This window comes from Hyperolius riggenbachi, chromosome 5 (genome assembly GCF_040937935.1).
Source record: "Hyperolius riggenbachi isolate aHypRig1 chromosome 5, aHypRig1.pri, whole genome shotgun sequence".
Lineage (NCBI taxonomy): Eukaryota > Metazoa > Chordata > Amphibia > Anura > Hyperoliidae > Hyperolius > Hyperolius riggenbachi.
In genome coordinates, this window is record NC_090650.1 from 386,703,885 (window position 1) to 386,725,714 (window position 21,830).

Genomic DNA, 21,830 nt, shown 5'->3' on the forward strand with positions numbered 1-21,830 from the left:
TTTTCAAATAAAGTAAAATTTCCTATACATTTGAGCGCGAAAGTTATTCTGCTACATGTCTTTGATAAAAAAAAAAAACATTCAGTGTATATTTATTGGATTGGGTAAAAGTTATAGCGTTTACAAACTATGCCAAAAGTGAATTTTCCCATTTTCAAGCATCTCTGACTTTTCTGTGCACCTGTCAGGTTTGATGAGGGGCTAAAATTCCAGGATAGTACAAATACCCCCCAAATGACCCCATTTTGGAAAGAAGACATCCCAAAGTATTCAGTGAGAGGCATGGTGAGTTCATAGAAGATTTTATTTTTTGTCACAAGTTAGCGGAAAATGACACTTTCTGACAAAAAAAAGAAAAAAAAAAGTTTCCATTTCTTCTAACTTGCGACAAAAAAAAAAATGAAATCTGCCACGGACTCACTATGCTCCTCTCTGAGTACCTTGAAGTGTCTACTTTCCAAAATGGGGTCATTTGTGGGGTGTGTTCACTGTCCTGGCATTTTGGGGGGTGCCTAATTGTAAGCACCCCTGTAAAGCCTAAAGATGCTCATTGGACTTTTGGCCCCTTAGCGCAGTTAGGCTGCAAAAAAGTGCCACACATGTGGTATTGCCGTACTCAGGAGAAGTAGTATAATGTGTTTTTGGTTGTATTTTTACACATACCCATGCTGGGTGGGAGAAATATCTCTGTAAATGACAATTGTTTTATTTTTTTTACACACAATTGTCTATTTATAGAGATATTTCTCCCACTCAGCATGGGTATGTGGAAAAATACACCCCAAAACACATTATACTACTTCTCCTGAGTACGGCGATACCACATGTGTGGCACTTTTTTGCACCCTAACTGCGCTAAGGGGCCCAAAGTTCAATGAGTACCTTTAGGATTTCACAGGTCATTTTGAGAAATTTCGTTTCAAGACTACTCCTCACGGTTTAGGGCCCCTAAAATGCCAGGACAGTATAGGAACCCCACAAATTACCCCATTTTAGAAAGAAGACACCCCAAGGTATTCCGTTAGGAGGATGGTGAGTTCATAGAAGATTTTTTTTTTTGTCACAAGTTAGCGGAAATTGATTTTAATTGTTTTTTTTCACAAAGTGTCATTTTCCGCTAACTTGTGACAAAAAATTAAATGTTCTATGAACTCACCATACTCCTAACGGAATACCTTGGGGTGTCTTCTTTCTAAAATGGGGTCATTTGTGGGGTTCCTATACTGCCCTGGCATTTTAGGGGCCCTAAACCGTGAGGAGTAGTCTTGAAACCAAATGTCGCAAAATGACCTGTGAAATCCTAAAGGTACTCATTGGACTTTGGGCCTCTTAGCGCACTTAGGGTGCAAAAAAGTGCCACACGTGTGGTACCGCCGTATTCAGGAGAAGTAGTATAATGTGTTTTGGGGTGTATTTTTACACATACCCATGCTGGGTGGGAGAAATATCTCTGTAAATGACAATTGTTTGATTTTTTTTACACACAATTGTCCATTTACAGAGAGATTTCTCCCACCCAGCATGGGTATGTGTAAAAATACACCACAAAACACATTATACTACTTCTCCTGAGTATGGCGATACCACATGTGTGACACTTTTTTGCAGCCTAGGTGCGCTAAGGGGCCCAACGTCCTATTCACAGGTCATTTTGAGGCATTTGTTTTCTAGACTACTCCTCACGGTTTAGGGCCCCTAAAATGCCAGGGCAGTATAGGAACCCCACAAGTGACCCCATTTTAGAAAAAAGACACCCCAAGGTATTCCGTTAGGGGTATGGTGAGTTCATAGAAGATTTTATTTTTTTGTCACAAGTTAGTGAAAAATGACACTTTGTGAAAAAAACAATAAAAATCCAATTTCCGCTAACTTTTGACAAAAAATAAAATCTTCTATGAACTCATCATACACCTAACAGAATACCTTGGGGTGTCTTCTTTCTAAAATGGGGTCACTTGTGGGGTTCCTATACTGCCCTGGCATTTTACGCGCCCAAAACTGTGAGTAGTCTGGAAACCAAATTTCTCAAAATGACTGTTCAGGGGTATAAGCATCTGCAAATTTTGATGACAGGTGGTCTATGAGGGGGCAAATTTTGTGGAACCGGTCATAAGCAGGGTGGCCTCTTAGATGACAGGATGTTTTGGGCCTGATCTGATGGATAGGAGTGCTAGGGGGGTGACAGGAGGTGATTGATGGGTGTCTCAGGGGGCGGTTAGAGGGGAAAATAGATGCAATCAATGCACTGGGGAGGTGATCGGAAGGGGGTCTGAGGGGGATCTGAGGGTTTGGCCGAGTGATCAGGAGCCCACACGGAGCAAATTAGGGCCTGATCTGATGGGTAGGTGTGCTAGGGGGTGACAGGAGGTGATTGATGGGTGTCTCAAGGTGTGATTAGAGGGGGGAAATAGATGCAAGCAATGCACTAGCGAGGTGATCAGGGCTGGGGTCTGAGGACGTTCTGAGGTGTGGGCGGGTGATTGGGTGCCCGCAAGGGGCAGATTAGGGTCTAATCTGATGGGTAACCGTGACAGGTGGTGATAGGGGGTGATTGATTGGTAATTAGTGGGTGTTTAGAGGAGAGAAGAGATGTAAACACTGCACTTGGGAGGTGATCTGATGTCGGATCTGCGGGCGATCTATTGGTGTGGGTGGGTGATCAGATTGCCCGCAAGGGGCAGGTTAGGGGCTGATTGATGGGTGGCAGTGACAGGGGGTGATTGATGGGTGGCAGTGACAGGGGGTGATTGATAGGTGATTGACAGGTGATCAGTGGGTTATTAAAGGGAATAACAGATGTAAATATTGCACTGGCGAATTGATAAGGGGGGGTCTGAGGGCAATCTGAGCGTGTGGGCGGGTGATTTGGTGCCCGCAAGGGGCAGATTAGGGTCTAATCTGATGGGTAACAGTGACAGGTGGTGATAGGGGGTGATTGATGGGTAATTAGTGGGTGTTTAGAGGAGAGAAGAGATGTAAACACTGCACTTGGGAGGTGATCTGATGTCGGATCTGCGGGCGATCTATTGGTGTGGGTGGGTGATCAGATTGCCCGCAAGGGGCAGGTTAGGGGTGATTGATGGGTGGCAGTGACAGGGGGTGATTGATAGGTGATTGACAGGTGATCAGTGGGTTATTGCAGGGAATAACAGATGTAAATATTGCACTGGCGAATTGATAAGGGTCGGTCTGAGGGCAATCTGAGCGTGTGGGCGGGTGATTGGGTGCCCGCAAGGGGCAGATTAGGGTCTAATCTGATGGGTAACAGTGACAGGTGGTGATTGATGGGTGATTGATGGGTAATTAGTGGGAGTTTAGAGGAGAGAAGAGATGTAAACACTGCACTTGGGAGGTGATCTGATGTCGGATCTGCGGGCAATCTATTGGTGTGGGTGGGTGATCAGATTGCCTGCAAGGGGCAGGTTAGGGGCTGATTGATGGGTGGCAGTGACAGGGGGTGATTGATGGGTGGCAGTGACAGGGGGTGATTGATAGGTGATTGACAGGTGATCAGTGGGTTATTACAGGGAATAACAGATGTAAATATTGCACTGGCGAATTGATAAGGGGGGGTCTGAGGGCAATCTGAGCGTGTGGGCGGGTGATTGGGTGCCCGCAAGGGGTAGATTAGGGTCTAATCTGATGGGTAACAGTGACAGGTGGTGATAGGGGGTGATTGATGGGTAATTAGTGGGTGTTTAGAGGAGAGAAGAGATGTAAACACTGCACTTGGGAGGTGATCTGATGTCGGATCTGCGGGCGATCTATTGGTGTGGGTGGGTGATCAGATTGCCCGCAAGGGGCAGGTTAGGGGCTGATTGATGGGTGGCAGTGACAGGGGGTGCATGATGGGTGGCAGTGACAGGGGGTGATTGATAGGTGATTGACAGGTGATCAGTGGGTTATTACAGGGAATAACAGATGTAAATATTGCACTGGCGAATTGATAAGGGGGGGGGGGTCTGAGGGCAATCTGAGCGTGTGGGCGGGTGATTGGGTGCCCGCAAGGGGTAGATTAGGGTCTAATCTGATGGGTAACAGTGACAGGTGGTGATAGGGGGTGATTGATGGGTGATTGATGGGTAATTAGTGGGTGTTTAGAGGAGAGAAGAGATGTAAACACTGCACTTGGGAGGTGATCTGATGTCAGATCTGCGGGCAATCTATTGGTGTGGGTGGGTGATCAGATTGCCTGCAAGGGGCAGGTTAGGGGCTGATTGATGGGTGGCAGTGACAGGGGGTGATTGATGGGTGGCAGTGACAGGGGGTGATTGATAGGTGATTGACAGGTGATCAGTGGGTTATTACAGGGAATAACAGATGTAAATATTGCACTGGCGAATTGATAAGGGGGGGTCTGAGGGCAATCTGAGCGTGTGGGCGGGTGATTGGGTGCCCGCAAGGGGTAGATTAGGGTCTAATCTGATGGGTAACAGTGACAGGTGGTGATAGGGGGTGATTGATGGGTGATTGATGGGTAATTAGTGGGTGTTTAGAGGAGAGAAGAGATGTAAACACTGCACTTGGGAGGTGATCTGATGTCGGATCTGCGGGCGATCTATTGGTGTGGGTGGGTGATCAGATTGCCCGCAAGGGGCAGGTTAGGGGCTGATTGATGGGTAGCAGTGACAGGGGGTGAATGACGGGTGATTGACGGGTGATTGACAGGTGATCAGGGGGGATAGATGCATACAGTACACGGGGGGGGGGGGGTCTGGGGAGAATCTGAGGGGTGGGGGGGTGATCAGGAGGGGGCAGTGGGCAGGGGGGGGGGATAAAAAAAAATAGCGTTGACAGATAGTGACAGGGAGTGATTGATGGGTGATTAGGGGGGTGACTGGGTGCAAACAGTGGTCTGGGGGGTGGGCAGGGGGGGGTCTGAGGGGTGCTGTGGGCGATCAGGGGGCAGGGGGGGAAATCAGTGTGCTTGGGTGCAGACTAGGGTGGCTGCAGCCTGCCCTGGTGGTCCCTCGGACACTGGGACCACCAGGGCAGGAGGCAGCCAGTATAATAGGCTTTGTATACATTACAAAGCCTATTATACATATGTGCAGCAGCGATCCGGGCGCTTCCGAACGGCCGGCGGGTTACTACGAGCGGTGGGCGGAGCGAGTCCCCGGCGGCTGATCGCGTCACGAATGACGCGATCGCCGCATAGCCACTCCCGCAGCCGCCCCCGCCGATGGGCGTATTGCGGTCGTTTGGGCCGGACTTTGCCGCCGCCCATCGGCTGGGGGCGGTCCTCAAGTGGTTAAACTGCACATTATTTTTATATGTGGCATGGTGTTGTTAGTGGATAGCACACTTTCCTTGCAGCACCAGGACCACAGTTCGAATCTGGACCCGGACATCATCTGCATGGAGTTTGTATGCTCACCCTGTGTGGGCATAGCCACATTCAAAAACATACAGATAAGTTACTCGGCTTCCATTGAAATATGCCGTAGGGCTGGTTCACACCATGGGCTTGATTCACTAAACTGTGATAACTCAAATATCACACCTTATCAAATATATCACACCTTAACCACTTTACCACTGCGGGCGCATGTATCTACGCCCCTTTTAACACCCTTTCCCCACCAGGGGCGTAGATACACGCACCCCCCGCCGCTGTCCGTTCTCCCGCTCGCTCGTGCGCGCTTGTGCACGCCGCCGCCCACTCGCCCGGAGATCAATGAATGGGAAAAACTATTCCCGTACGTTGGTCTAAGCCCCCCAGCAATGATCGGCTGCTTCTATGAGAAGCAGCGCGATCATTGTGATTTTCCCAGCCTCATTGCACTTCCTGTAAGCGTACGTCCTACGCTTACAGGACGCTTGCACAAAAAATTACTGTGGCCATCTTGTGGCCAAATAGTAAAACTACACCCAAAAACATTTTTCATATATAAATACACAGTGTTACATTATAAATTAACTCATTACCTCCCACACTGCCCATTTTTTTATTTTTATTTTTGTAATAAAAAGGAAAAAAAAAATACAATAAAAAAAATACATACATAGTTACCTTAGGGACTGAACTCTTTAAATATTTATGTCAAGAGGGTATAACACTGTTACTTTATAAACTATGGGCTTGTAACTAATTAGGGATGGATGCAAAACTGGAAAAAATGCACCTTTATTTCCAAATAAAATATTGGTGCCAAACATTGTGATAGGGACATACTTTAAACGGTTTTATAACCGGGACAAATGGGCAAATAAATTTCATGGATTTTAATTACAGTAGCATACATTATTTAAAAACTATAATGGCCGAAAACTGAAAAATAATGATTTTTTCCCACATTTTTTCCTATTTTTCCATTAAAACACATTTAGAATAAAATAATTCTTGGCATAATGTCCCACCTACAGAAAGCCTAATTGGTGGCGAAAAAAACAAGATATAGTTCATTTCATTGTGATAAGTAATGGTAAAGTTATAGACGAATGAATGGAAGGAGCGCTAAAAGGTGAAAATTGCTCTGGTGCTCAAGGGGTAAAACCCCTCAGTGGTGAAGTGGTTAAAGTTAACACGCCTTATCACATAGCGAGTGCTTCGAACTTATGCCTGCAATGGCATTTGTCCTGCCCTGAGCCCCTGAGGGTTGGTAGTGCTTGCTATGCTACTCTGATAAGGCATGTTACCTTTGATAAGGTGTGATATCTTTGATAAGGTGTGATAGTTGAGTTATCACGGTTTAGTGAATCAAGCCCCAAGAGCACTTTTCAAACTGCCCATGTTTTGAAAAGCGCTTGGCTAATGCAACCCTATGAAGGCGTTCCCACACTAGCGTTGGGATTTTTTACAAATTGCAAATGCGCTGCATGTAGCATTTTTGGAGCGATTCATATTGAATGAATGTGCAATTCGCGGGATCGATTCCGTCGATTCGATTATTTCCAACATGTTAGATCGTGTTTCGATGGATACAGCCATCGATTTTGCATACTTAATATGCAAAATCGACGGCTGTATCCATCAAAACAGGATCGAACATGTTGGAAATAATAGAATCGACGGAATCGATCCCGCGAATCGCACGGGAAAACGCAACGTGTTTATCCAGCATTATACTTTTAGCCATATACCCTGAACAAGCATGCAGCAGACCAGCTGTTTCTGACAAAAATCTGACAAGATTAGCTGCATACTTTTTTTTCAGGTGTGTGATTCAGACACTACTAATGCCAGAAAGATAAGCAGGACTGCCAGGCTACTGGTATTGTGTAAAAGCAAATAAATATGGCAGCCTCTATATTCCTCTCACTTCTGGTTCCCTTTAAGGTCAGCGTTCGGTAAGGAACATGTAGTTTAGCAGCAGAGGTATGCTATAATCCTACTAATGAAGACTACCTTTATAGAGAATCCTATATACTGGATATGCTGATTCATGGGACGATGAATCATAAGTGATAAAAAAAAGTATAAAAATGATCAGCGACACAGCTGAAGTGTCAAAATTTTTAAGAACATATGCCGTAAAAACCCTGGAATGCAAATTGGATATAAAACTTAAACCTCGTACCCATGAGGCGATATTTGCCGCAATGTCAGGGAAAATCAGTTAACATCATGTTAAACGATGTTGCCCCCCCACGGCAATCGTGCATCATTGAGCAATCAGATCGTTAAGATCCCCGGCGACTGCGTGCAAAGTACCGCGATCGCTTACTTCACATTCGCGCCCGTCGTGTAGTCGCGTGACATCGTGAGCTGGAAGAAGCATCGCTTAACGACCCTCGTCAAGGGGACATCGCTGGGCCTGTCGGATGGTGAGTACGTAGCTTTTTTTAGATCTTTGTAATTGAGTATGACACCCCTACTTTATTGGCTGTAGACACCTAATGTTCAGGTTGTGGCAGAAGCTGCCACTTCTTGTGAAATGATTGGAGGGCTATTCTTTTGGAAAAAGGCTTCTGCCAAATCATTCAGGAAGGATTACTCAGCCAGCGCTGACTTGATTTAGACTGTCTGAGGAGCTCCTGGGTTTAACAACCTCATTAACAGACAAATATCACTCTCTCTGCCTGTAATCTGAGATTGCTTTTCCTCAGACTCACTCCATCCATTTAAAGTCTGCAGGGGTTGGAGAGTGCGCCCTTAAGTAGGTGCGAGGCTGAACGCAGCTCAGGAAAACGTGTGAAAAGGAGGAAGGTTGTCGGAGTTTGCCTTTTACTCGGGGGCAGAGAAGTCTGGCTGTCGGATTATTATGTCATCTGTGTGCTGAGCTGTCTGCTGAAGCTTTTAGTTGGGATGAGTATTACAGCTGTGGATTTGGGAGTTCAGTGCGGCTACTCCATGTTCTGCACTTTCTACAACTGAAAACTGTCTTAATGACCTTAAAGAGGAACTTTAACCCAGGTTTGAACTTCATCTTAATCAGTAACCAATACTCACTTTCCCACAAGGAATCTTTACCTTTTCTCGAATAGGCCTCAGGGATGTCTATATGGCTGATATTGAGGTAAAACTCCTCCCTCAGTGTGATGTTTGGGTCATGGCCTTGACAGTTTCCTGTCTGGGAACCTTATGGCAGGATGAGCCACAAGGCAACCTAGGCAACTGCCTGGGGCCTAGTGGGAATCAAGAGGCCCAGCTGCCGCTTTCTCTGACTACGCTCCCACCTCAAATTACAAAAAGACCATAGAATGAAGCGTAGGCTAGTACCTTGCCTTGGGCCCCATTTCATCTTAATGCTTTTTCTGGTGAGCCTTGTTGTATTATGGGAAATAATGGCTGTTGCCAACCGCCAAGTACGCTTTATAAAAGAAAAAAAAAACCTTTTAGCCTATCACATTGTTAGTGGGTATGTTAATAGATAAGGGCAGTTGGTGCTGTCTGTATTTTGGTAATGCCTGTTAGCAGTAAAGATGCTGACCTGCAGGCTCACAAGGATCAAACAACGTGAACAAACTGCACAGCGAGTGTCAATCATTTCTTGATCCATTTTCTATTTTGTAACTTTTCACTCTGCGTCAGCAGCACTCACTGGAGACCATTGTGATGTACTGGCAACTGTGTTTTATCCAACCTCTGTCCATTTATATTTTTTCATACCACTAATTAACAGTTATGTTTTATACTATACCAATTTGCACTATTTAAACACTCATTTGTTCTTATCCAGCATATACAAATCTGTTATTTTAAATGGGCGTTATACTATTACTGTATTACTTGTACTTTCAGCTAAACTACTGGGATTATGGGAAGCTGTATAGAAAGGATCTACCACCCATCAGCAATGAGGCAAGAATGGCCAAAAGGCAGCTCATTGTATCTGACAAATTCAGAGGACAGTTGTTGAAGGTGGTGCCTACAATTATCTGTGCAAGATGACTTGGTCATTGCTAAAGGTCCATAGCCACTATATGATTTTTGCAAGTGATTTTTGTCTCGATATAGCGCAATATCGTTCAATGAAAATTTGTTAAACAATGTTTGACGGACGCCACCCATTGTGATCGTTTTTGAATGACCGACATGTCCGATTAAGTCATTGAGGTTGAGGATCTTTCTGATTACCAGATTTTGCCATGATTGTGTAAACAATCGTTTACGCGATTGATCGTTTCCAACACCGCAAATGACACAGCTTTGGCCAGATGGATTAGGGGCATAATCGTTCGTCAGCGGAGATCCCCAATCTGGCCCTGATCTGCAGGTGGGTATCCAGCTTAAGACCAAAGCCCATATGGGCTACATTTTTTTATGACCCATGGTAGATTTATTAACTGTACTTCCACTGACAGCCTGCATGATGTAATGTGCTGCACAGGCGAAATTATCTTTTACATGGTTAGCACATGGAAAGCAATAGATCAATCCTTTACCGGCAGTGATAATGGCAGATCCACCATTCACCAATCTCCTGGTGGTGAGAATGTGAATCAGCCGTAAGAAGTATCTGGAAAAGAGAGATTTTTGCATGGCTGTCATCAATCATACCTCTGTACTGATATCAGCTTATAAACCAAGATACAATCCAGGATACTCATAATTATGCCTCACAATCTATAAGTTATCCCTCTGAGCTGTAGTGCTGTTACACCCAGCAACAGATAGCAGTGGGCGATTTGGCGTAAACAGGGAGAGGCTTAGGGATGCTGACAGCCAGGGCCGGATTTACCATAAGGCACTGTAGGCACGTGCCTACAGGCGCCTGATGAGGGAAAGGCGGCTAATTCCCCTCCCTGAGCGCCTCGCTCCCTCCTTGCCTATGCAGAGTCCTGATGAGAGTGTAAATGAGAGGTTATTCACTCAGCATTTCACTTACGGGATCTCCCTTTAGTAAAGGGAACATCTAGCTACTTAATACTGAGGTTCCTCTAGCTAACTTATACTTAGGGGCACCTCTAGCTACATAATATTGAGGGTAGTTCTAGCTACCTTATACTAAGGGGCACCTATGACAGCAAGGGAAGTAAGGGAGAAGTGACAGCAGTGCAGTATAATGGGGGTGTGTAGGGTCCTGGAGGGCAAAGTCTAAGGTGCCAGGACATCTGTGCCTATAGGCTCTTGTGAGGTAAATCCGGACCTGCTGACAGCCCAGCAGACTGCCTCACATCAGTGTTTGGTGTACAGACTCAAGACTGGAATTATGCTTTTTCTGCCCCTAGGCCAACTTAGGGCTTTCCCTCCATGTGCAGCTTCCCTCCCCCCATTCCATGTGCAGCCCCATTCCATGTGTAACATCCGTGTACAGCTGTCTTTGGCAGCAGCTCCTCTCTTCCATGTGTTTCTCCCCATTTTCAGACTCTTCATTCATATACAGCACTTACTGTTCCATGTCCATCCGCCCCTTGAGCAGAGTCACCCAAGGCCTCTGCCTTTTTGGCCTTTCCAGAAATCCAATCCTGTGCAGACTGCTTGTAAGGGAGAACACATGGAAGCAACGAGCAGCTCAGGGGTTCTCAGATCCCTTCACAGAGGCAACATCAGTCATTCTTATAACTGTATTATTGTGTAGGGTAAGCCTGGGACTGAATCTGCATATGTTACACATACACTTCCCAATGATGTACATTTGTGAAAATACTCTGACCCTTATTTCTATGCTAGCAGGAGATAATGTGAACAGCGAGGTCTCACAGCTTGTGATATTCTGCACATTCAGATTTACCAAACCTCTGAAGCTTTTTCCTTTGTTGTTAACAGACAAGTTCACCTCTTCCAAAAAGATTTGCCAAACATCTGGCTGTGTTCTTATTACAACCTTAAAGGAAACTTGTAGTGAGCGAAATATGGAGGCTGCCATTTTTACTTCCTGATAAAAAAATAAGTTAAAGTAATTGGCTGTCATGTTATACTTTGGGCCTCAGTAGTTTGACTTGAGTTTAAATTTAGGTTCCAGCAGAATTAATGAATGGAAAATTGGGGTTAGATGAGGACAACCAGAATGCAGACTGAAGACAGATAGGCTTGCAGATTACCTGGAGTAAAACTGATCAATTGTATCTATAGTTTTAATTATAAATAGGAAAAGGTTAGAATCTACCGTTAAAGGAATTCAGAGATTACATAAATGTATAAGGCTTCACTTTGGTAGTCCTGCTCAGCAGTTCCTCCTCCTCCTGGGTCCCGCTGTCAAGCCTCGTAAGAATCAGTGATTCGTCCAGGACGACATCTTCTGCACATGCTTAGGCGCATGCGCGTCGCTCATGACCACGCTTCCGTCGCTGGGAGAGCTACCCATGTGCAGAAGCCAACGCTGATCCATTACAGCATTGACAGCAGGACCCAGGAAAATACCGGAGCTACATCGAGAGACGCTCAGAGTTCTAGGGGCAGGACAAAGCCCCAGGTAAGTAAAGCTGAATATAGTTGCTTTACCTCGGATGTCCTTTAAAGTTTTTACTGTGTCAGGTACCTGAGGGAAGGGTTTTTTTTTATGTTCTTCTGCTCCTGTATGGACAAATATGGAACTTTTTAATTTATTGAGGTGGTTATATGGTGTATTGGTTACACACACCACCTTTGACACTAGAGACCTGGTTTGTTTTGAATCTTGGCTGCAACCAGTTCCTATTCAGCAATGAGTTCCGGGACAAGACTCCCTATTGCTCAGGGTGGCCTGTTGGGTGCACCCTTATTGGCTGCAGCTCTCAAGTGCTTTGTGTCTGACAGAAGAAAATCGCTATATAAATGTTGGCATTATTATTCTGTTTCCCGCACTCAGATGTGTTTTGTCAGCCATGCAGAGTTTTACAACCTCATAATTACTTACCTGTAAAAGTTACCACACAGTCTGACTGCAGTGTGACTTCAGAGAAATTGTCATGTAGAGCTCTGGATTCAGAACCCTCAGAGTAAGAGAAAAAAAAGGAACTAAACTAAAAGGACTGGGACATACACGTTTATACTGTGTTATGTGTCACTTCAGGTACACTTTAAATAAGGACCCCTGTGCTTAAAGTAACAAGAGGGATAATAATGCTGCCATATTTAGTTTGTTTTAAACTATGCCAATGCAATTCCAGTGCACAGTCCTTTAGGATAAGACAAGTGGATTTCCACCACTAGTGGCTGGATGGTGTAATGGTTAAAGTGAACCAAGCATCATTTTTAACACCCAGTGGAGCTCTATAGCAAATTAAAAATGCATTCTAAAAATGTGGTTTATTATTAAAAAAAACCTTTTGTTTTACCTCATCTTTTTACATTTAAGGGTTAAAAAACACACTTCTTGTGTCCATGAAAGGACCTGCAGAGGAGATCAACAGATGATGGAAGGCTGATAAAAAATCACCTCATTGGACTTAATTGACCACAAACAAACCCTGAGCCTTCCCCATTGTACTTCAAACAGAAAACATAAGATGCACTTGAAGAATTTCACACCTAGCCTGGATAAGACATTGTAAAAGCAGCAGGAGTTTTTGAACTCCTGAAACATGGCAGCCCTTTCAGCTATTTGAAGCCAAGAGCTGCTTAGATCACTTTAAGGACTCTGCTTTTGACACAGGAGACCAGGGTTCGAATCTCGGCTCTGCCTGTTCAGTAAGCCAGCACCCAGCCAGCACCAATTCCAGTGCACAGTCTATAGAGTGTGTCCTAGTGGCTGCAGCTCTGGCGCTTTGAGTCCGCCAGGAGAAAAGCGCGATATAAATGTTATTTGCCTTGTTTTTGTCTTGTCTAGTGCTTCAGCAAGTCACGAGTGCCCACCACCTGGGATATTGCTATGGTATGCAGTACTTACCGCAACTCGGCTGACCCATATGGCAAGGTCTTATAACAAGTGTTTTTCTCCACAGGGGCTAGCAATTCTCCAAAAGGTTTCTCCACACTGTCATTATCATCATATTCTCCAATGCAGTAGTCCCAATGGGCATAGGGAAGAGATTAATGAAACAAACCAAGTACAGCTTACTCAATTAAAAATGCCTTTGTACCTGAGACATTGGGGATGCCCTGATGAAGCAAATGCAAAACCGGTAGGGTGAGAAGGAGATGCCACCCCTGCACGCACCCTTAGGAAGCTGGATTTTTTCATCAACCTCATCCCTATGCACATTGGGACTTTGGAACACATGCTATAAGACCTTGTCATTTTGGTTATCGAGTTGCAGTAAGCATAGCAATATCCCAGGTGGGGGGCACTTGTGAGATGCTGAGGCACTAGTAGGGAAAATTCCTTATCCTAATGAACTCTGTGCGCTGAATCTTGGAATTGAATATTGAACTGTTGTTAAGGAGCAATCACTATGACTGCATGCCTTTTGGAGTATACTGCTTGTGCTGATATTTGTATTGTTTTTGGGAACTATGCCAATTGTCAGGCGGACCTGCTGATCCTGTGTGTCTCTTTTTTTTTTTTTTTATTTAAGCAAGAAATCCAAATGGATTGTCCGTTTTTATTTGATATAAGTCGATCAGGAGTGGTGGATTTTTCTGATCAATTTTTATGAAAAATGTTTATCATTTTTTTCATAATTGGGGAAAAATTGAATACACTTGTGTGGTACAGTGGTCAGATTTTTTTAAGATGTAACAATCAATCAGAAAAAATGATTGTAAACCTTAAATTAAAAAGAAATTTAAACAATGTAACTACACATCTTGTTTTTGTTATTTTTTTTCAATGGTAAAACTGAATTTCTTTTGATGCATTTTAGGCATGGCTCTCGTGAATGTGTGCATTGTGCTCCCAGTCCTGTTCCTGGCTGCAGAGGCGCTGGAGAAGCGACAGACAGGTGGAAAAACTCAGGCTGAAATTCAAGCTAATCGTTTAAGTAAGTAGAACAACTCTTGCCTGCAAGTAAGCAACGTGTTCTGTTTCTATACAGGGTGGTGGGTGGAGGGCCAATTTAGCATCGCAGGAATGGACATGAGAGGCGGCTAAGTGAGGAGAACAATGCTCTCAGCGGTAGCTCGGCCAAAGCAATCCACCAAGACACATTGCTGGCTGAGCAGTTAAAAGAGGTTGGGAAATGCTGTACACATGCTGGATTCTGGGCATAGGCGATCATTATTGCTCGCCTAGGACAAGTTTCATCTAGTAGGTGTACAGAGCTTTACTCTTACTCCTATGTGTTGTCTTCTGGGTTCCTCCTCTTCCCCATTCTTGCCCTTTACTATATTTGAGTGGCTCATCAGTCAAATCCTTTTCAAGGAAGTGTCCGGACATGAGCGCCTTTGAACAAGACACCTGCGAGTTCTGAACCGCGCTTGCCCAAAAAAAGAAAGTTCTATTGAAATAATGAATACCTTTTTTTCCTGACTTCAGGTGTCCTGTAATAAACTCCCTACATGAGAATCATGAAGGGCTTGCAAAGCCTTTTATGAATAGCAGCACTCCTAAGTCAGGCTCTTCCAACGTTTTCTTTTTGAGTTTTTACTGGCTTCCTATTTGTACGTGGAATTCAGTAATGAGCCGATTACATCTATATATAACCTCCGCTCCTCTTTAAAGCTGAGAGTTTCCAGCAGTTTGGGGAGGCAGGAAAAGCCGTGTGCAGGCAGCGATAAGCAAATCATGGTATCAGTCCAGCATTCCAGTGTTTATGATGGCACTCATAGATGCCGAAATTCATTGGATCCGTTTCAGCTTCTGTACAAACATAAACTGAGCCAGCGGGCTAATTGCAACTGGCTGTCCTGCCAGGTGTAAAACATCATTCACAGATACACTGCTTACAGCTGAACTCTGCGTATAAGTCACGGCAGTACTCCAAATATTTTTAACATTTTAAGTGTGGGTGTCACTTGCGTGTTTTTGCTTTACACGCACTCGCTGTTACATTTTAAAAATCTGCAGTTTTTTTTTCTCCGGGATTGCTAAGGGTTTGTAAAACCAACTGCAGAGTGTAGCGTTGGATCTGCTTTTTTCGAGGTTGGGTTGCAAGGGGTGTAACTAGGGGGAAACTGCCCCTGCAACTGGGGTCCTGGGGGGGGGGAGGGGTCAACTTCTAACCTTTCTTTTATCTGATTTTTCAGACCAGGTGTTTTTGTGGCCAGACATGTTATAGTTGTGAAGATCCTGATGGCCACCAGGGGCGTAGCAATAGGGGTTGCAGAGGTAGCGACCGCATCGGGGCCCTTGGGCCAGAGGGGCCCCATGGAGCCCTTCCTAAACCAAAGTATAAGCTGTTTATTGGTCCTGTGTTGGTAATGATCACTTCTATAGATGCTTTGAATGGTAGTAATCATTAACAAGCAGTTCCCCATCCCCTTCTGGCACCTCTGACACTGTAGATGACCTTGGCAGGTTTTGTTGCGCCGTATCAATTGCTACGTATAGAGTTCTTGGGGGGCCCCAATGTAAAACTCGCACCCGGGCCCTGAGATTCATAGCTACGCCACTGATGGCCACACTTGTTTTATGACCCTTGTAAGATAGGCCCCCAGACTGTGAGGGGAGGCAAGGGAAGGGGTGTGAACAATCAAAGTTTTGCTGGTGGTCCCCATGATTTGTAGTTACGCCCCTGGCAGGTTGATAGACAATCTATTTGTCATGTGTGATCCGCTCCAGTTTTGCCGGTGACTGCGATGTGCTGTTTTTGTTATTTCGACTGTTATGTTCCCCAAGTCTAATCTCAGACACACCCTTGTGTGCTTGTGGAGCTGAGCAGCGTGTGATGACATCATAACACCCCTCCCCTTATTTAAATGAACAACCACATTGCTTTTTCAGAATTTTTGAGGAATTAAAAATTCAGCTGTGCTTAAAGCAAACCTGAGACGCTGCTGGAGTACATGGAACCTCATATCCAATAGAGCAACAGATAATGTTCTTAGTTATTGATTTGTTTGTGTTTGAAAAATTTACATAATGTTTGCAACTAACATCTATTCTGCCTAATAGCATTCTAATACCAAAGTAATGGCAAATTTGTATTACCCTTTGAATGCTCCTATATGTATATCTTTTTGGCAAATAAAAACTAATGTTTAAAAAAAAAAGAGAGAAGTATTTTTACTGACCTGGAGCTTCCATCAGCCTCCTGTAGTCCATCTGCCTTCTTGATGTGCCACTGTGAATCCTGCATTCGTCATGCCTCCTCCCTCCCGCTCCCATTAGGCAGTTACAAACTTAACAAACTGCGCATGCACAGAGCGCTCCTGGCCACTGGAGCACAATTAGGTAGTGCGCATGGGTAGGACTGTGCAGGCTCAGTAATCCGTGACTTGGCTGATGGGGCTGAGAGCAGCACATTGGAGGTTACCAGTAGAATATTGATGGAGCAGACGGACTACCGAGGGCTGGAAGAAGTCCCAAGTAAGTAAAAATTATTTTGTTTGTTCATCTCAGGTACACTTTAAACAGTGGCACTTGTAACTTGGGCACCTTGAATTTCCACTTTTGTTAAGAAAAAGCTTTCCATTCAGTTCTATACATCCAATTATTAAAGAGCTCTTGTACTCATCCTACTTAATTGCCCTTTTTGGTTAATAATATGAAACCTAAGTTAAACAACAGCATACCTACCTGTATGGCAAGTGTACAGATTCAAACAGGCCTTCAGAACACCAGACCTCGCACAGGGAATTGCTGCTGTTATTGTAGGTTAATGCCTTTCAGCGATTTTCCTTGATAAAGAGACCCTGCCTTGTCTTGAAATATTGGTTTCTGATTGATCTTAATTGGATACCGGCTTTATGGATAATTTCTCTATTGATGGATGGTGTCATCCACCCTATTCAACACATTGCATTTCAATTTCGATTGACCAACAATGAATGCAAGGAAACTGTTATCTAACTATAAATCCCACCACCACAAGAGGAGCAGTTCAAAAGGGTGCAAGACACGTCTTAAAAGTGTGACTGCTATAATGCCTGGTACACGCCATGCAATTTCCTGTGAGATTGAAGGTCGAATCGATCATTTCTAGAAGGTCCAATCTGATTTCTGACCGATTTTACAATCAATTCTATACAATATTGAGCAGAAAAAGAACTGGAAATGAGATCAGATCTGTCAGAAATTATTGATTTGACCGTGAATCTAATGGGATATTGTGTTCCAGGCATACGAGCAAGTGGCCCCAGTGCCCACTATTGTAGTGGGTACCTTTTAAACAGGATATGGAGGGTTCAGGTTATGGGGGTTATTAAAGTTAGGCATGGGGGGTTTTAAGGTTAGGTGCAACTGTGCAGGGGTTAAAGTTAGGTACCCGCGGCGAGGGGAAGCGGAGATAGGGTTTAAAGGGGAACTTCAGCCTATACAAACATACTGTCATTAAGTTACATTAGTTATGTTAATTAAAATAGGTAGGTAATATAATTTCTTACCCACCCTGTTTTAAAAGAACGGGCAAATGTTTGTGATTTCATGGGGCAGCCATCTTTTTCATGGGGGCAGCCATCTTTTTCATGGGGGCAGCCATCTTCTTGGTTGAAAGGAGGTGACAGGGAGCATGATACACAGTTCCAACTGTCCTGTGTCTTGATCACCCCTCCCAGCTGTACACGCTGGGCTTCAAATCCTAAATTCAAAATTTAAAAAAAAAATTGCACCAAAACAGCAGAACGAGAACAACAACATCCGAAATCCCATCATGCTTTTCACAGCATCAGGGGAAAAATGCCCGGGCAGTTTTCTTTTGTGTAGCTAAAAATAAGGCTTGGGTAAGAAAAACAATGTTCTGATGCTGTGAAACTGTTTAAGAGACACCAAGGAATCGTACAATCCACATAGGACTCGACCCTCCATGGATGATTCAACTGGTATTTATTGCATTCATTAGCGGTGATATAGCACACTGAAAGCACAACGTTTCGGGCAGAGGCCCTTTCTCAAGTGCTCAATCATCTGGTACAAACACTATGCAATATATAAACACACATTAAAGAATTCAACCATAGTGTAGTTCAGCTCAGATGGCTGATTTTAGAGGTGGTGCGTTTCCCTGAGGGTTGCGACCATAGAACCATTTTACTTAGACGAGAGGCCTGGTGGATGGAGAAGCTGGGGACACAGTCACCTTATGGCCTTAATGAAGACTTCAGTCTTAGATGCTTTCTATAGATGTTTTCTATCTATGTCTTTGCTGCTTTCTAGCCCTGGAAGGGTTAATGAATCTTAAGATAGTGCCCGCCCCCCAATTAAGTGGGTGTGGCGTGTTAATGTGTGTTTATATATTGCATAGTGTTTGTACCAGATGATTGAGCACTTGAGAAAGGGCCTCTGCCCGAAACGTTGTGCTTTCAGTGTGCTATATCACCGCTAATGAATGCAATAAATACCAGTTGAATCATCCATGGAGGGTCGAGTCCTATGTGGATTGTACGATTGATTGGAACTTTTACGAGGGGTTTGATGGACCTCTTACCGCACTGGACTCCCCACAACATTTGAAATAGCTCTGTGGCCGGCAGGTACTATTGCACAGTGTAAGAGACACCAAGGCCCATATGCAATTCCCTTTTTCACCTGAGTTTTCTCCAAGGTGATATTTTCACAACTTCTCATAAAATGCCTTTTAAGCTACCAGCAAGCAAGAAAATACTCAATATGAATTTGATAGTACTATTTCACCAACATTTGGGTACTTTTTCAATTGTAAAATGCTGAAAATTTAGTTTAAAGAGAAAATGAAAATTATCTCCTAGGAGATAACTCAGGTGAAAAAGTGAATTGCATATGGCCCTAAGTCTTTTCAGTGCTGCTGAGTAGATTTTTAGTCTGGAGGTTTACTTTAAGGTTAAGTACCACCAGTGGAGGGTGTTGTGTGAAAGTAAGGAGAGTTAGAGTTAGGTCATAGTGAAATATTGTAAATATTACAGATGCATTTACAGATATTCTACTACCGCTATTCCTGCACCCTTTTAAACAGGTGTCTTTCTCAAATGTTCACCACACAAGGACCTGCAGGTTTCTTTCTCTTTCTAAAAGGCCTATACTGGGCTAATCTAAGAATGGTGCACACCAATTCTGTCACTATTATCACATGACAGGAAGTGGTGACAGTTGGCCAATAGAAGCACCATAGTAAGGCAGGAAGGGGTGGGCTTAGTTTGCAGCCTCAATACACATTTGGATCTGGGTTTATGTTAATATTTACTGCCGAGTGAAATAAACAATTAAAAAAATCACTTGATTTTTCCCACAGAAAAAAATGCATTTAGCTTCCTGAAGCGTCTGATCTATGAAGAATAATAACTTCCACTAAACCCCTGTAATTCTCTATAATCTCTGTAATATGTGCTTCTATCATTTCTCTCTTGCTCTGCAGATTTGTATGAGCTGAATCTTGGGAGTTCTGATCTTTATCTGAATAAAAAACTGTTCCAGAGATGATGGCGATGTAATTAGTTATAATGTGGCACAGATGGTTTCTGCACAAACTTGTAGAATACAGATTATATTTGGATACATGCAGTCGCTGCAGAGTGATATTTAATTCCAGCTCACAGGCCAGCATGCTCATGGGAAGCGATGTCACTCACTAGAAATCCTTGGTTGCATGAAACATGCAGGGCTGTGTTTTTAAAAGGAACCCGATGTGAGAGACATATGGAGGTGGCCATATTTATTTCCTTTTTGAACTATGCCTGTTGCCTGGAAGTCCTGATGAATTTTGTGGTCAGTAGTGTTTAACCACTTCCCCGTCAGGCCATTTTACCCTTACTGCCAGGAGCCGTTTTCACCTGTCAGCGCTCCTCCCATTCATTTGGCCATAACTTTGTCGCTGCTTATCACACCTGAATGATCTATACTTTGGGGGGTTTCTTTGCCTTTCGCCACAAATTGTGCTTTTTGTGCGTGGGTAATACATATTTTCAGTAAATGGTATATTTTCTATGCATTTTATAGGGAGAAACAAGAAAAAAAAGAAAAAAATACACTATTTCTCCAATTCCATTACCTATCGTTTTATAATTAACAGTGTTACTATAAATAAAAAAACACATTTTATTTGCCTGCTAGTTAGTTCGGCTATCACAACATTTAAATTATGTTCCTAGTACAATGTATGGTGACAGTATATTTGGAAATAAAGGTGTATTTTTTCTGTTTTTTTTTTTTTTTTATCCGTTTAATAATTACAAGCTCTCATTTACTAAAATAACAGTAATATACCCTCATGACATAAAAATTAAAAAAAAAGCTGAGTCCCTAAGGCAGGGGTGTCATACTCAAATACAAAGTGGGCCAAAAATGGTACACTGGGGCCTAGTTGCGGGCCAACCTTAATGTCTACTTGTCACCTTCTTCCCTTATAAAGTTACCAGGTGTCTAATGCCCCCTCCCTCCAAACCCCTATACAGTTGCCTAGTGTCTAGTGGTCCTCCCTCCCCTACACAGTTCCTTGTTGTCTATAGGCCCCTGCCCTCCCCAATACAGTTCCCTAGTGTTTAATGCTTCCCCCCTACCTCCCCATATGGCTTCCTTGGTGTTCTAGGACTTCACCTCCAATATAGCTTCGTTGGTGGTCTAGAGTGGGCCAAACATAATGCAAAGTAGGGAAACCACTTGAAGGACAAATTTAATGGCTCCGAGGCCCAGATTTGGCCCGTGGGCCAGAGTTTGATATGTATGCCCTTGGGCAACTATGTATGTTTTTTTTCTTTAAAACTGTTAGTTTTTTTTAAACAAGTATTTGTTTGAAGGGATTCATTTTATTAATCTTTAAAAAGTATGCCTTCTGTAATTTAACTTTTTCGCCAAGAGATGGTGCTACAAACACTATCCTGGGTTACCAGGAAGTGTTCAATTTTTTTGCACTTTTGTTATTATGAATGGACATGGCCCCAATCTGGACCTGTCTGTTCATTCAAGGCACTGCAATTTCCTCGGGAACACTTGTTACCCTTCACCAATCGCTGTCTTGTAAATGCCGCCAGGAACGAGTGGTGTGCGCACATGCCGTGGCAACACTGGATGCGTATACGCTTCCAGATAGCCCAGAGTTGTTCTATCTGGACGAAAATAGTTGTCCAGATAGATTGAGTGGTTGAATCACACACCTGAAACAAGCATGCAGCTAATCTTGTCAGAAACATTTGATCTGTATGCTTGTTCAGGATCTATATTAGAGGCTGTGGATCAGCAGGACAGCCAGGTAATATGCATTTTTTAAGAACAGGGCTGGCCATACCATAAAGAAATCTGAATGCGTAATTCAGGGCAGCAGGCTATGGGGACAGCACCAAAAGCAGAAAGTGTCTTACTGCCAAGCAGAGTGAAGACGTCAGAGAGATAGAAAGTGGTGAATTCAAACTGTGAGGGCAGAGCAGCGTCACACGACAAGACAAATAACATTTAAGGCCAGTGCACACCAAAAACCTCTAGCAGATCCGCAAAACGCTAGAGGTTTTTGAAGAAGATTTTCAGAGCGATTTTAGGCATGTTGAGAGAGGTTTTCTAAACATGCCCAGCGTTTTTTGGAGC

At 43.8% G+C, this 21,830-nt stretch overlaps 1 protein-coding gene across 2 annotated transcripts in view; it reads left to right on the forward strand.

The window, feature by feature from the left end:
* MATN2 (matrilin 2) overlaps positions 1 to 21,830 on the forward strand; it is a 165,337-nt gene that overhangs the window by 42,395 nt on the left and 101,112 nt on the right. For both annotated transcript variants that reach the window (XM_068237705.1, XM_068237704.1), the window contains exon 2: positions 14,110 to 14,226. In XM_068237705.1, coding sequence (XP_068093806.1) covers positions 14,112 to 14,226 — 115 coding nt within the window. In that variant the 5' untranslated portion in view covers positions 14,110 to 14,111. The remainder of the gene's footprint in view (positions 1 to 14,109; positions 14,227 to 21,830) is intronic.